This window comes from Ornithodoros turicata, chromosome 4, assembly GCF_037126465.1.
Source record: "Ornithodoros turicata isolate Travis chromosome 4, ASM3712646v1, whole genome shotgun sequence".
In the NCBI taxonomy this organism is placed as follows: Eukaryota; Metazoa; Arthropoda; class Arachnida; order Ixodida; family Argasidae; genus Ornithodoros; species Ornithodoros turicata.
Genome location: NC_088204.1, coordinates 33,683,341 through 33,698,931, shown reverse-complemented (window position 1 = coordinate 33,698,931; position 15,591 = coordinate 33,683,341). Strand labels below are relative to the sequence as shown.

General features: G+C 45.8%; 1 protein-coding gene across 1 annotated transcript; it reads left to right on the top strand.

Moving 5' to 3' along the window:
- The first annotated feature begins 7,662 nt into the window (after positions 1-7,662).
- LOC135392961 (prolyl 4-hydroxylase subunit alpha-2-like) lies at positions 7,663-12,344 on the top strand. Its single transcript, XM_064623589.1, has 2 exons — positions 7,663-8,655; positions 11,867-12,344. Exons 1-2 carry the CDS (start codon positions 7,729-7,731, stop codon positions 12,275-12,277), a joined length of 1,338 nt encoding a protein of 445 aa, XP_064479659.1. The 5' UTR covers positions 7,663-7,728; the 3' UTR covers positions 12,278-12,344.
- Positions 12,345-15,591: the final 3,247 nt, after the last annotated feature.

Below are 15,591 nucleotides of genomic sequence, written 5' to 3'. Positions count from 1 at the left end.
GTTTTTGCTCGTTGTGAGGTACTAAAAATGTGTGAGTGTGCATGCGCGTGTGTGCAGCTGGGACCCCACTTGACAAATAAGTTCCTTGTGTTTGACTTTTAGTGATACTGTCGATATTACCGTATATTATGCCGACTGTGAGAAATTTTTGTTAGAAATATAATGTTTATCGGATTTTCAATAGAGTAGGTGAGCTACTGATGATGTATATGCTTTCTCCAAGCAGCGTGCTTTATTCTTATCGAATCGCTCACGCCTGTATAACAAATTCAGAAAGCGAATGGGTGTGTGCGAATGGGTGTGTTCCTCAGGTTGTGTGCTTGCCACACAAGCTTAATGTCATCGAATATTGTATTATTCTGTTTGATAATTTTCTGGTAGTAGAAAATGTGTTTTGTCATGCTTGACACTTTGCTATTCGAGCAGAAGTGCGTGTAATTTCTTATTTTTCACTGCCGATCGTTGTGTCTGCGTTGTGTGTGTGAAAACGTTAGTGAGTGTTGTGTTTGTGCAGCTTTGACCCCACTTAACCAGTAAGTACATTGTGTATGCCTTTTCGTGTGACTCGAGTGATAAATTTATGTGGTATTGCATGAAATGTTGGCTTAGAAATAAGGGTTGTTGCACTTGCATAACAGTGCCTTCTTATTGCAATTTTCACCCGTAAAAAAAATTCAGCGTATATCGTATTATGCTGAGCGAGTAGAAGTGATTTTTCCAATTCGATTTGTGTGCGCTTGTCCTGGGCCTTCTTTACGCAGGGACAACGCGACTGTGTATGTAGCATTATGCAATAATTATCTGCTAGCAGAAATGAGTGCCTTTTTCTCAGTTTATTACCATGTGCTTCGGTTTTTTTTTTTTTTTTGCAGTTATAGCTATTCAAGCAAAAGTGCGTGTAATTTTTCATGGCTCTTTTCTTCTTTCACTGCTAAAGCAGATGAAAACCGCTTGGTAAAGCTGAATAGTGTTCTGTCACGGAAAGTGGGTTTGTTTGTTTTGTTTGTTTGTTTGTTAAATTTTGTTGGGCACTCGACATGTTGATGAAGTAAGCACTGCTTAATCTTGCAGTTATGCGTATTTGAGCAGAAATGTTGGTGTCTGAGCCAGGAGCAGAGATTCCTATAAAGCACATCTCCTTATGCATTCCCGAGCTCTCCTGTGTGTGTATGTGTGTGCGCGCGTGTATCTGCTTTTTTTCTGATTTGTGACGTCAACTGGGGATATCCATTACATGTTTTGCATGCGCCGTGGAACGTATGGATTTGTTTAGCAACGTCTTTCTTGTTGCAAATTTTACCCGCCGCTAGTATGCTGTTGTTGTCATCTTATGTTAGCCATTGAGTTTCGTAGCGATGTGCGGTGACTCTGCGATTATTCCTGAGCGCTCAGTCTTAAGCCTTTTTGCCTCATCGCTTAAGTGAATTTGTGTACCCTTGTCCTGTGCCTTCTTTACGCAGGGACAGTGCGACTGTATGTAGCATTATGAGAGAATTATCTGATAGCAGAAATGGTTGTGTCGAGCAAAAATGCTGGTATCTTAGGGTTTAACGCTGAGGATTGAAATTCCTGCCTGAGGTGAATCTGCATTTCACTGCAATTTGTATCATTTAAGTAATATTATTGAAATTCCACAGCCACTGTGAAAAAAAAAAAAAGGATGGTTGTGTGCCTGCTCATGGAAGCAACTTGCATATCAGAATGACATGTGATGAGAGCGAACTTTGCGCTCAGGTGCGGCAATGGCGTAGGTGGACTGAGCATTACGTGAATCCAAGGGCAAGCTGCGGCCTTGAACATGCAGAGCACGTTATTTTTAGGCTATGACGACTCCCCGCACCCGAGCATGTTGGGGCATGCAGCGAGGTCACCGCTATACAAGTGGGGAGGATGTGTAAAGAGGCAGCAGTCTTCGCATCGCTTCGGGAGTGTGCGGAGCTCGCTTCAAAAGTATTTTTCATCCACGCTCTGTGGTGCACGTTTTCTTAGTGTTTCTTCTTTTTTTTTTCAGTGCCTAGATGCGTGTTCTGCTTTTTTGATCCTCATGATATGGGGGTGATGCGCCATTGGAAGAGAATTCACCATCTTCTCTAGACATTTCACCTGGCACATTGCATGCTTACGTCGAGCGATGATATCCTTATGTGGACATTTCCTTCCTGCCTTTCTTTCAAACTGATAGCGCATTTCGAGGTATCGTCAAAGCGTTCGTGCTATTGGCATCTGTTCACGATCAGGGAGTAAAGGACTTGCGACAATATTTAATGAACCACCTCCACAGTATGATTGCTATTTTGCGAGCGCAAGGAATACCCTTTAGGTTTTGCATTTGTTCTGACGTTCTAATGATGAAAAAAAATCGGGGGATATAACTGCACACATAGCTCATTTTGTGGCACTTGCTCGTGAAGTCCACAGCGACGGAGCTATCGCAAATAATTTGATGGACGTGATACAGGTGTCCACCGGGCGCATTGAAAATTACCTGCGCGAGGGTAGTGGGTTTGTATCCACTGACGTCCAAAAAGTTCAAACATGTATTTCCGCTGTGAACACAAAAAAATCGGGTGCAATGGGGTACTTCCCACGAATTTGTTTAAATGCAGGAACGTGTTAACGAATATCCATTTACCAGCATGCAAGTAGGGCGAATATTTTAAATACAATACGCTCGCTCTGCTGCACCCACTGGAAAGGAATTCATGGATGAAATGTGAAAATTATGCAGCAGATTACTGGTGGCCAAGCCACTTCCCCGTTTCATTTTCTGATCTGGACGAATTCGAAGACAAAAACAAGATATCCGTTTCCGTGTACGAGTACGTCGATCAGGGAGTGCACGTGTCGCGACCCCCAAAACTCGAGTCTGAAAAGAAAATTCACTTATTGGCTATAGACGAACATTTTTTTGGAATCAACTCTTTCGAACGATTACTGATGAGAGACAATAGGTGTTTCGTATGTGAACGTTGCACGCGCTCTTTTAAGGAGGAAAAGAGCATGGCGAAACATTGTCGCCTGTGCGCGGGCGTGAACGAAATCTTATTGGAATTTTGCGAACCTGGCAAGCAGTACAACTACGTCGTCGCGTTGGACACGGAGAGCGTACTCGCGCCCAGTGGTGTTGGCATGCGGCGTTACGTCACCTCTAGCTTCTGTGCCGTGCTCGTGCACACCCACGACTCGAAGGTGTTGCGCATCAGGACGCACCACGGTGTAGATTCTGCGAGGCAGTGCGTGAAAGCTTTGATGGAAATGATGGAAATGATGGAAAAGCTTTGACGAAATGATTGCCCTGAACGCCTGCCCCGCCACAATGGTGCTGAATGATGAGCAACGGGCCGAGCATAGAGGTACCACCCACTGCGCGTACTGTAAACGGGAGTTCGCGCTAGATCTACCCCGTGTCCAGAATCACGACCATTCCAAGCGATGTACTGCCGGGGAGACAAATTACATTGCAACGCTGTGCAGCGCCTGTAATGTGGCTTGCACGACGAGAGAAAAATTACTGATTATGGTGCACAAGTTGGCCTACGATTTGGCCGGACTGCTGCGGGAACTTCACCTTCTCGGGTGGAAGCGAGCTCCCTTCATCATTGCCAGTTCCATGGAAAAAATTCGATCGTTCGAAATTGGCACCTTCCTATTCACAGATACCATGCAGTACCTAAATTCGTCGCTGGGAGAGCTCGTGGAAACCGTCAATCCCATGGGGGGCGCACAGGTGTTCCAGTGCCTGAAGTAGGCGGTATTTGGAAACGACTACAAAATTCTGCTTCGTAAAGATATATTCCCGTACAGCCACGTTATTCTTTCGTGGAGTACGACGAATTGGCTCTGCCGGCAAAATCTGCCTTCTGTAATGATCTCAAGGGGGAGGATATAGGCGAGGAAGACTACCAGTACGCACTGCAAGAATTCGAACGTTTTGGATGCTCGAATCTGTGGCATTATAATGCATTGTACCTGAAAACGGATGCCGTATTACATGCTGATGTAATGCAGCACTTCCGATGACTGTGCTACGACGCGCGCGGATTGGAATATCTTCATTGTGTTTCTCTGGCGTCCTATTCGTCGCAATGCGCTCTAAATTACACGCAGGCAAAATTGGAGTTAATCATAGATGAGGACATGTACAGAACCATCGAATCGGGTGTTAGGGGTGGGCTCTGTCAGGCGAGCAGACGTCATTTGCGGGCTAACAACCCTCTGTGTAGTGGCTATGATCCCGATAAAGTGGAGGTGTACATATCATACATAGATTGCAACAGTCTTTACGGATTCATTATGATAAAGCACCTCGCCGTCGGCGATTTCGAATGAGTCGAGGATTTTAGCTCTGTGGATTTTTTGCGTCACCCCACAGATTTGGAGGTGCAGTACATGTACGTATGCGACGTGGAGTATCCGAAATCTATCCACGCTCTAACACGGTACTTTCCCCTGACTCCTGAGAAGGCGGTAGTCCCGGAGGAATGGCTCTCGCCATTCCAGCGAATGCTTCTCGAAGAATTAATGTATGAGCCAGCTAACAGCAAAAAGCTGTTGCTCACGTGCAAGGACAAGGTCGAGTGCGTCGTTTATTACGCGCTGCTCGCACTCTATTGTAGATTGGCCATGAGGGTAACAAAAATTCACCGAATTCTAAAATTTCGTCAAGCACCATTCCTGCGTCCCTACATCGAAGACAATGTTGCCAGGCGCATTGCCTCGTGCACGGCGTTCGAAAAAAATTCTATAAAATCTCAAATAATGCTGTCTTTGGAAGAACGTTTTTAAATAAATTTAACATGAGGGATATTCGAGTAGCCTTCGATTAGGAGACTGCAAGTCGTCTCGGGAGTCGTGAGATTGTAAACTTTCTCCCCCGATTGTGTTATGTACGAAATGCGCAAAAGAAAAGTGCGATGCGATTTCCTCCTGCAGACTGGCCTTACGATTTTAGAATTGAGTAAATTTACCATGTACTCGTTCTACTACAAAACCCTGGTAAGCAAGCTCACTTGACCGATGATTACCTGCTACTTTGACACGGATTCTCTGATCCTCGGCCTATTCTGCAAGGACTACGAAGATCAGTTACGTGCGATCGCAGACGACCATTTATATTTGTCTTCCTTCGATCAGGATCACCCACTGTACAGTGAGAGGAATTGCGGTGGGCTTTGTGCGTTCAAAAGTGAAACCGGTAGCGTACTCATAGAGGAAGTAATATGCTCGAAAGCCAAAATGTACTCCATCAAATTAGCTGGGGGAAAGCAAATTGCAAGAGCTAAAGGGGTTAATAAAAACATTATGTGATACAACCTCCTCCATGATACGTACCAGGATACCCTATTCGAGCACACTAGCGTATCGCACAAACAGGTGTCAATAGTGGGAAAGAAACAGTGCATGTACACCCTCAGAAATGTGAAAAGAAGTCTGATGGCGTACGACGACAAACGATACCTCTACAACGACGTCGACTCCTACCCATACGGAAGCTGCGAATATGGTAAGCTTGAGTGTATGACGGAGATAGCGTGATTTAACCGGGTATTCTTTCTCCCCTCAGATAATGCAGAGGATAAGAAGGTGTAGCGTCAGTTGGGCCAGTGGAAGGATATGGTACCTCGTTCTCTTCTCGCTCGTCTCATGCACGATGGCGCTGGACGCCTGCAACTGTACTGCGAGCATGAAGCTGGAGAAGGATAAGCATACCTACCCGCATCAATCCCCTAGCGATATCTTGGCTATCACAGATTGGCGTGTGGTACCTATGCGGTCTGACATAAGGTGGACAAGGACGCTACTGGATCGTTGCGCACGTGCCTTCAATCGCTGGACTTTTCTTAGCCACTGTCCCGAAGAATGTCTACATGATCCGTCATTTCCGGGCAACCATGCCCAGCCTCAAAGGAGTCAATCTCTCCAAGACAGCCACGATGTACTCAATAAAGGTTGCAATGTATTCCTCTTGTCTGTCTAAGATAGAGGCGTAGCGGGGTCCTTGGGGGGGGGGGGGATCAGCTGGCTTAGAAGGATCCAATCAGCGTGAAGTGGATGGATCAATCGGCAATCAGTATGTTTCGAGGAGACCAATCTGCGTGAAGCGTGTGAAGCCAAAATGGAGGCCTGTCAATCAAAGTGGGGTCATCTTGAACCAGTCGGCATGAATGGGCGGAGCCAAAAAGGGGGCCTGTCAATCAAAGTGGGGTCATCTTGAACCAATCAACATGAATGGGCTGAACCAAAAAGGGGGCCTGCCAGTCAAATGGGGCCAACAACCAGAGGGATTAGAACTGGCTGGTGGTGGGTTAGAAATTCCTAGAACTGGGTTAGAAAAAGGATGTTCTTATAGCGGTCCCCCTATACTACTAAAACGGTCCGTCTCCGAGATAACTAGACAAAAAGGTTGAGAACTCCGACTTAACTTAACAAAATAGCAGAGTTTACTCAGACGTCCGTCATGCGACGGACATCATCAGTGCCAAACTGAATGAGAGATTACAAAACAGGTCGCTATTTAAGGAGATGGGAGTGTTGTTCGGGAAGGGGGCCACGGTTTTTGTTACAAACCAAGGGGTCACCGCGTATGTGCCAAGACCCTAGAAGCTTTCTGGGTCCCCATCTTTGTTCTCGAGCCAAGGTCGTTACGTTGTCGAAGTCAAAACAAGTTCTCAACTTTATTGTCTAGTTATGTCGTCTCCCGGCTTTTGGAGTATTTTTGCGTCTCCGAGATGAGAGAGCTGCTTCGGCGGCGCTGTCAGCCTGTTCAAGGCCTTCAACACCAACACAAAACAATGTACGAATTCAAGCAAGAGAAATTATATTCTGTCATGACAGGGTTCGGAAAAGACAGAAAGAAACAAATTATATTCTTTTACTTTTTTACTTTTGTGGAACTCCCGTTAGGCCATTAGACCCTTAGCTCCTAATGGTCCCATCAAAGCGCTAATCCGTCAGTCCTACTGGAGATTGTAGTCCCAAATTACGATATGCCTATTGGCCTAATGGTCACATTAGGATTCGGTGTGACGGATTTTTCGACCGCAAAGTCTCGTTGATGTACCACTGCTCCTGTGAGACCACTAAGCTCACCTGATGGGCAGCGAACCCTTTTCACTGCCACCACCTGATGTGTAGTTTGATACCGTTTGTTGGGCCACCAGGGGCCCCGTGGTACAGTCAGGCCTTTTTATGGGGCTATTCGGCACACCTGACGGGCTCTGGGACAGCATTTGTCGGACCGCTAACAGTCCTGCTGGACCACTACGAGTTGTTAATCTGCCTACAAGCTGTTTGATGGTCCATCAAAATATTCTAATGGACCACTAGAATTTCTGACGAAGTCTTGTTGGATTTTTCGATTGGGACGGGTTCTCTGTCTGTCCCAGAGACGTCAACGGGATATTCAGCCTAGCCCCTGGGGCATCCCAAAATACCAACTGGGATATCGTGTGGATGTTTCTGAGACATATATGGTTTACAGGGTGTGTTGGACAACCTGAACTGCACGCTCATGTCGGTCAATGCAAACACCGTTTGTTATATTAACCGGGCATGACTCGGGGCGAATTATCTTCAAGCCGAGTCAACAGGGACAACGGCAATGCGCTTTGAGGAGAAGAAGAAGCTTTTCCCACTTTGTGTTTACGAGAGGACTGCTCCAAGGACGAAGAAGAAGAAGAAGACCGTATTTTTGAAGGGAGGGAAGGGAAGGATCCTTTGCTGAGGAAAATGGCAGATTTAGTTAAGCTAAGTAATGTTGCCTTGATTGGAAAAAACGTGGCACCTTTCTTGTGTCTGTGTTTGCTGCTCGTTACTGTTCAAGTGGAGTCCGTTGTGCCGTTCACAGTTGCATTCCATCTTCAACACTTGCTCGGTGTTCAACAGAACGCCACAGATTCTATTCTTCAGCTTCTCTTCTGGGAACGGTACCGCTTGGGGGAAATGCACTTTCATCATTCTGCCACTTACACTACCATGATGGACGTGTACACTGCAAATCCCATTACTAATTTCCAGCGCGTCAGCACTGTCAGATGGAGGTGGATCTACGTCGTATTAGGGAACGCCGCATTCTTACGCAATAACGTTGGCAGAGTAAGTGAGTTTCTTTCCAAAGCCTCCATGCCTTCCGACGAGGATTTCATTGGTGCAGCCGCAACATTATGTCGTCTGCAAAACATCTACTCGTTGACACCAGCCTATTTAATGGATCTACGTCATCCTGCTGAAGAGAAACCTGCTTATTCAGATATGGTTCACATCTCATCAACATGCCTTAGCAATGGTGATGGCAGCATTACGAGTGAAGATGCGGTTATGGGATCAGAAAGAAATATCCCTGAGGCTACCAAACGGGCTCGGATGCGCCACGTTGTGTTCAATCAGGCCTGCACCAATGCGCTAAGAGGGATTCATACCGATGGACCAGGGGTACTGCTGTGCAAATTGACTACCAACAGTCGATATGCGTCCCTTATTCTACAACCTATTAAGGTGGAGGTGATAAGCACGACGCCGCCTCTTGTACTCTACCACGACTTGATAAGTGCTGTTGAAGCTCAGCAGATAAAAAATTGCTCGAGAAAACGTCTGACACAGGAATGTCTTGCCGACTGCGACGGTTGTACGGAAAACAGAAGATGTCGCATAACTAAGGTAAGCATTGTGGTGTTGAAATGCCAGCCACGAAGTGAACCTGGTACGAGATTCGCAGGAGGCACAAGCAGTAGAATATACGCTAGAATGACTTGCCTCATCTACTTTCCAGCATAGCTGACATGTTTCATAATACACGAGTAGTAATTAACGAGCGGTCGAAAGAAGCGTTGAAAGAGTAGGAAACGGGAGCGGATCCATCTGTCGGTTCTAGCATTACTATCAAAAACGTAATACATGAAAGTCGTTTCTAAGCTGGTTTAAAAATAAAATTTCGCATCCCGTGTCCATATTGTAACAGTCAGCGGGTCTCTCAGATTAAACGAGTGATGCCTCATTGAACAACCGAAGAGGGCATGCAACAGAGACACGGAAAGCTGTCGTACTTGAAGCTGGACAGGTGTACAATATAAACACGGATGGGCAAATGGCTGCCTGTGACTTTTCAACAGAGACTGTTCTCCTGGGTCGACGAATAGAACTAGACCTGAGGCTTTCAATTAAATCAACGTTCACTGGGTTCTTAGATTTTCCACTTCAGAAGTGCCAGGTAGGCATGAAGCGAACAAGTACTGGGTTGTGCGTGTGAAACACAAACATCTTTTTCCGCTGCCTGTAGTGTTTGAAGAAAGAAAACAAGGGGGGACTGGTGTACCGAAGAGGGGAGCAAAGAAATGAGGGGTGACGTTTCGAGCAAAGGCTCTTCTTGAGACTATTAGGATGGAATGAGGGGGATATGGGGAAACATGTTGTATATATCGCTCAGCCCGCTAGGGGGCTAACACGAGATCCGTGTCAGAGGGCGGTATGTTACAACACGTGCCGACAAACTAGAATCCTAAAATGAGTCTTTCATTTAGGCCTCCGGGATGAGTCGAGTTGACGTGGTAGATAAGGCGGCTTTCTTCACGTTTACGGGAATTAGAATTGTTGAAGCCGGAACGAAGAACGATAACTCGGGCGTTATCAGCGCTGTGGGTCGAACTGGAAAAATGCTTGGAGATCAGAGTCATTTGGTGGTTGCTAATGTTATCAGACTGTTGTAAAAGTATTAAGCGGCGGTGCTCGCGGAACCTTTCGTGTAATTTCCTCTCGGTTTCTCCGATGTGTAGAAGATTTGGGCAGATAGAACAAAATATTGCATATATTATATTCGCTGACTTGCATGTGTAGTGGGCGGACGTGTGGATATATCGACCATTGCAGCCCTGAAGGCGATGGTTGGGTCCGACATGGGCACAGGTTACGCACCGTGGTCCCTGGCAAGGAAAAGTCCCATTTTCTAGTTCGTCATCTTTTCGGATGCGGCTGCGGACAAGAAGAGTCCTCAGGTTTGGAGGGCCTCTGTAGGAAATTGTCGTGCCAGCGGAGAGCTGTCCGGAATTGAAGAGGTCCTCCGAGCCAGACTTGATTTGTCGCATCAAGTTAGAGATGGCTGTGTGATACTCAACTGTTAAAGGCAATGAGGATTTTTTGTTGGAGAATGCTGCGATAAGTGTAGCCGACCTGGGGATAGCCCTGTCAAGGAGGGACAAGAGGTAACCACGGGAGGTGAAGAAATCTTTCATTTTGGCAAGTTGATTTAGAAAATCTGAATCTTCACTGCAAATGCGGCGCAGCGGTAAGAATTGTGAGAAGGGAATAGAATCCTTGACATGTCTGGGGTGGCAGGAGAAATAGGACAAGTAGCTGTGAGAGTCCGTTTCTTTGTAAAAGATGCTTGTTCGCAATTTTCAAGGTCTAACGGATATGGTGAGATCTAAAAAGTCTAAGGCGTCGTGCGAAGAGGCAGACGTGAACTTAATCGCCGGGTGAAAGTTGCTGAAAGCGTCGACAATGTCTTGCAGTTCTGAAGAGGAGAGCGTGGTAGTAAAACCAGAAATGTCGTCTATATAGCTTTTAAAGAATTCCGGTTTGGGTTTATCGTACTTGGCAAAGAAACGTTCTTCTATAAAGCCCATAAATAGGTTGGCGAAGGAGGGCCCCATTTTGGTTCCTATGTAGTGTTTGAATACATATAAGTTAAGCTTTAGCTACGCTCTCGCAGCTCATGCATCGCTGCTTCACTGAGATTAGTTCATAGGAAAAATGTATAGTTACGTTAACACAGCCTTCAAATGCCCCTAGGCAATGACGTGCAATGTATACATAGTCGTTGAACGGCACCTTCGGTACGATTTGCTCTTACAGCATGCGATCTTCTGTAGCGCTTCTACTAAGCTGCGAACAAACCTGATTTCTTTGGGACTAATATATCAAGAACTGGAAGGTTGTTTATAACTTGTGGCTCATAGTTTGTGCCATTGGAGATGTCTTCCTCCTGAGTACAATATCATCGAGTCCCAGAGGGATTTTTTTCCCCTACAACTGAGTCTCTAGCATTTGGAGTCTACACATGACGTCATTTTGAAGAACGCTATGAGAGCAGCACTCATGTCATTTTTGCGGGTGAGTTATACAGCCAGTCATAACCTCGGAGCCACTGTGCTGCTCCTAGATTGCTAATTAGTTAACTACAATTCATTAATATTTTATTAGATCCTTTCCGTGAAATGAGAGACAACATAATTGGATGCAATAATCAGCTAGAGTCATCTTTTTTAGCTTTATTTTTCTTTTTTTACCCGAGTCATTCACGTACTGCCATCTAGCATAAGAAGACATGTACTCGACGATGACCCGGAAAATGTTCGACAGACGAGAGGAGTCCTGGACATTCATAGGAGTACGAGACACTTTTGATGTTAAGTCTAACGCACCAACATTACACTTATGATACCTCGTTTCATCAACGTATATAACAGACAGGCTCATACCCAGGGTGGTTTTTCGCCACTCAGCGTGGAAGTTTGCAGTATTTACACCGCATTTCGAAGGCGCGGCTGCCGCTCACATATCCGTATTTCAACATTCAATACCACGTACTGAATGAAAATGTGCACAATTAAACACGTCTTCAGCATACTTTTGGAAGGCTATTACATCTCGGCGTGCATTGTCGTGCGAGGACAAAATGATGGCATAATATGTGATTGTGCGCGCGTGCGCGTGCATGTAGCTTTCAGCAGCGCGCTGACAATGAGTGGTGGGGCAGCCGGAGCAAATACGACATTATCCAGTCCAGCACGCGTGTGTACACAGATGATAGCCAAACATGTTCCTCTTCATTTCGCAAGCTGAAAGTGTTTGAGCAGGCCGTTCTTTCTCTCAGGCATTTCTGTCTCCCGACGACACCTGCCCCGCTCTAGAGCGTCTTAGTCGAAGGATCTCAGAACTCACAGGTCTGTCATCGTACAACGCTGATGAATTCGAGGTGGAACACTTCGGTCCTGGTGCCGACAACTCCCAGACAGGCAAATTCGCAGCCATGCTCATGTACCTGTCAGATGTGCCACTCGGCGGTGCGACTGTGCTACCCCAACATAATTTAGTTATTCAACCGAAACAGGGCTTGGCACTCTTGTGGCATAGCGCCAGTCGGACTGACTCTCATAGTGTTGGGTTATCGACAGAGTGGAGCGAGGCTCCCAATAGTGAAAACTACTACACCATTTGCCCAGTAATTAAGGGTTCTAATTGGATTTTAATGAGAGGGTTCCGTGAAAGGAATCAGAGTGTTTAAAATGTAGTTCCTCGAATTTATTTAGTGTGTGAATATGTCTGCGTCGTTTTCAATAAACCGTATCATTTTTAAATAGTTTTGAGTTATTTACGAAATGCACAGTTCGTAGAAATGAACATAGGTTGTGTGTCCCGAAATAATAAAACATTTTGTGCAGTTTGTTGAACTGTTAAGTTTTGGATTGTGGTGATAACGGCCGAATGTTTGTCCAAATACGCGAGGTTGATAGACAGCCTGGTCGCACCGCTCTTGTTTATTTATTATTATATGTATATGCTGTTTGCTCTGCGAACTCTGCGAACCCTCAAATGTTCTGCGCGGTCACCTACCTGGACCACTGAGGCTGTGAGCAAAGCTAAACCGTTTGCTCAAATCAGTCTCTCTTTCTTTATAACAAAAACTGCTGCAATTTTCTAGTGTGGTCCTGAGCTGCTGCTTCAAGTTAAGATGACTCTGCTTAGTACTGCGTGCACTCTAAAGAAAGAAGAATAGAAAATATGGCTCTTCATCTTTTTTTTTTCTCGATCACCCCGCTTGACTCCTCCAGTGCTCGCGTTATACATCAACAGCGCAACGATCACTGACTCTTCATTAAATGTAGTGTTGATGTGTCGGGAGAAGTTGAGGTTCGTGTCCGTTCAAGTGACTACGGCTGTAGTCACCCGTAGGACAGTTCAAGGTAGTTCAGAGACAGGTTCAGAGACAAGACGGAACAACGAGAAGTAGAAGAAGATAGAAGTTCTTTATACTTTGTCCTCGGGTGACAAAATGGTAAATGGTCTGGTGTAGTGTACTCTCTGTGTGTTACCTTGCACTGCATCTAGGGGAGCTTCGGGATGTTCACTGCAGTAGAAGTGGAACAACATCAACTTTATTTTAAAGGGTCCGAGAAGTGAAAAATAACATTTTTGTGCCCGGCGTTGTGCCCTACACTGTTGTTTGATAACACACAGAGTGTCATTTCTCAATTTGGCGTGCTTTTTCACGCGTAAGTGTTTCGAGGGTCGTCGAAACCTGGACGGTGCTGCCAACAATCATCAAAAAAGAGCAACTTGCGCTGCGGGTCCGGTGATTTGGCGACTGGTACCACGCGGATAATTATTTCTACAAAGCAAGTGTTGTTACAATTAAACATTAGTTGAAAACTAACGTTGATTCCGAAGTATTTTGCTCAGAACAGTTCTGAGTTAACAAAACATTAAGCTGCACCACCGCGCCATCTGTGCTGTCGTGTCGCCGCCCCCTTGAGCAGCATGGTGGCAGTGGTGATCACATTGGTCGCGTGAAGCGGAAAATAATGGTTGGTAAAAGTAAGCATATCACTTTTCTGTCGCTGCTGTGTCGTGTATTGGAAATACACACAGATGCATGGTGTACATATTGGTGTTCGGGGATGCAGGAACAGGTCATCGTTGACGATGCGAGTTTTCTACCGCAACATTCCAAATTATTGTGCGGGAAAACGAAAGTGCGTGGAACTCGGCTATGGAATACGTCCATCAGTCATGCCGTGTTGACTCAGCTCATTTTGCTGCCGATGTATGCGAAGGTGAGACTCCAGAAGAAGAGCGAAAACGTGTGAAGCAAGCTGTAGTTCCCTCTGTAGTCTTTCGAGCTGCATAGAAGTGACGAGCTCAACACAGGATTTCAGGTATGTTTATGTATCAGACGTGTATAGGTTAAGATATGCATGAGCGACGTATAACATGCGTAGCTTAACAAAACGCCATTTTTGCCCTATAGATAAATCTTTGCACTCATCGAAATATGGTCCTTTGACTACTAAGTACTCAAGTAGGACTCTAATTAGTGTACGTAGCTTGTGTGTTCGCTAGTTGCAGCAGAATTCATCGACATTTCTTCGGTTTAGTTAACCGACATAATTATTTTTTTCTCGTGAAATTTGTTCTATTGAGGTTGATCCGTATGTGTGACTGAATCATGCATTTTGTTTTCGGCTATGCGGCCTCCGACCTTGTACGACGCCCCAGCGGGCAAAATGGGGCCTTTTGTCTAACATCCTCGAACTTCCGACTTTCGCCTGCGAGCGCTAATCTTCAGTTTAACCCCTTCAAGACAGCGAAGAAGGGTGGTGATCCCAATCGGACACGGCACAGAGTGCACCTGTGATCTTACGAATTCTGCCGGGTGGCATGACGAATGGGAGCAAAGTGGAGACAGCTGCGAGAGTGCATTCCTCTTTTTCAATAAAGCCCTCCCCCACCTTAAATGACTAAGTGGCGACGGCATTCGACACGGCAAGGCACGTGCAGCAAATCAAATCCTAGCTCAACTGCCCAAACTTCTGGATATGAGGGAAATGCGGAAGTAACCCTCCTTTTTAAGCACCTGCAACGGATACACTTAGACTGAGCCGTCCTTGGAGCTAAGTGTCCACCCAAAAATCACCTCAAGGGAACGAAAGGGAAATGGTTTGAGAACAAAGATTCGTCTGCCCAATAAAACCAGAGATATTCACGCTTGAGCGGCGGTCGGTAGAAAGATTTTACCAGAGACGGACGTGCTCGAACCAGCTCCCGGAAATATTCTGCAAAGTTGTAAGTTCAAAAACTATCTTACCCCGATCGACATTTGTGCCTATATGTGAAGTGAAGTGAAGTGCCTGAGATTATCGACCTGGAACACCGCCGCAGGATTGAAGACCACGTCACCGAAGTCTTCAGTGTAACAGATAAGACTAATTTTGTTATTCCTGGTACTTGGAACTGTTAATTCCCACCACCCCCATTCGGACTTATGCTAGAAATGAATTTGAAGGCTGTAATCTGTAATGCAGTTGTCCCGTAACGTTCATGCTTTACGTACTGTTGAATGTAACTCTGTTATTGTTACCACCACCTGGACTTGGCTGTCTCTTTGTGTGTTGCCCATGCGCATAGGTCGACCGACCTAGGACAATCCGCCCATTTCTTCTGAGTTTGTCTGAATCGGTCGTATTTGCGACTGTGGAGCTGCGTGGCGATTGCCAGTGGATTAAATCTCATCCCTCCACGAAGTTAGTTGGAGGTGAAGGACCACTTGGAGCGATCGCCAAACAGCCACGATCGGGTTCAGCGGCAATCTAAGCCGGGGCTCACCGGGTTTCTGTGACAGTATGCTTGCTTACTGCTTCTCTGTCTGCTTGCGAATGCTAATCCAAATCTGCTTACCTGTAAAGGTGCATTCAACAACCTACCTTTCTACTCCCACAAAGTGCCTTGAGGCACGCATAATACTTCGTGAACTATGAACATGTGCTATCGTGACAATACTATTTAAATAGGGCGGCTTAAGGAATTGAATTGGCTTGCTTC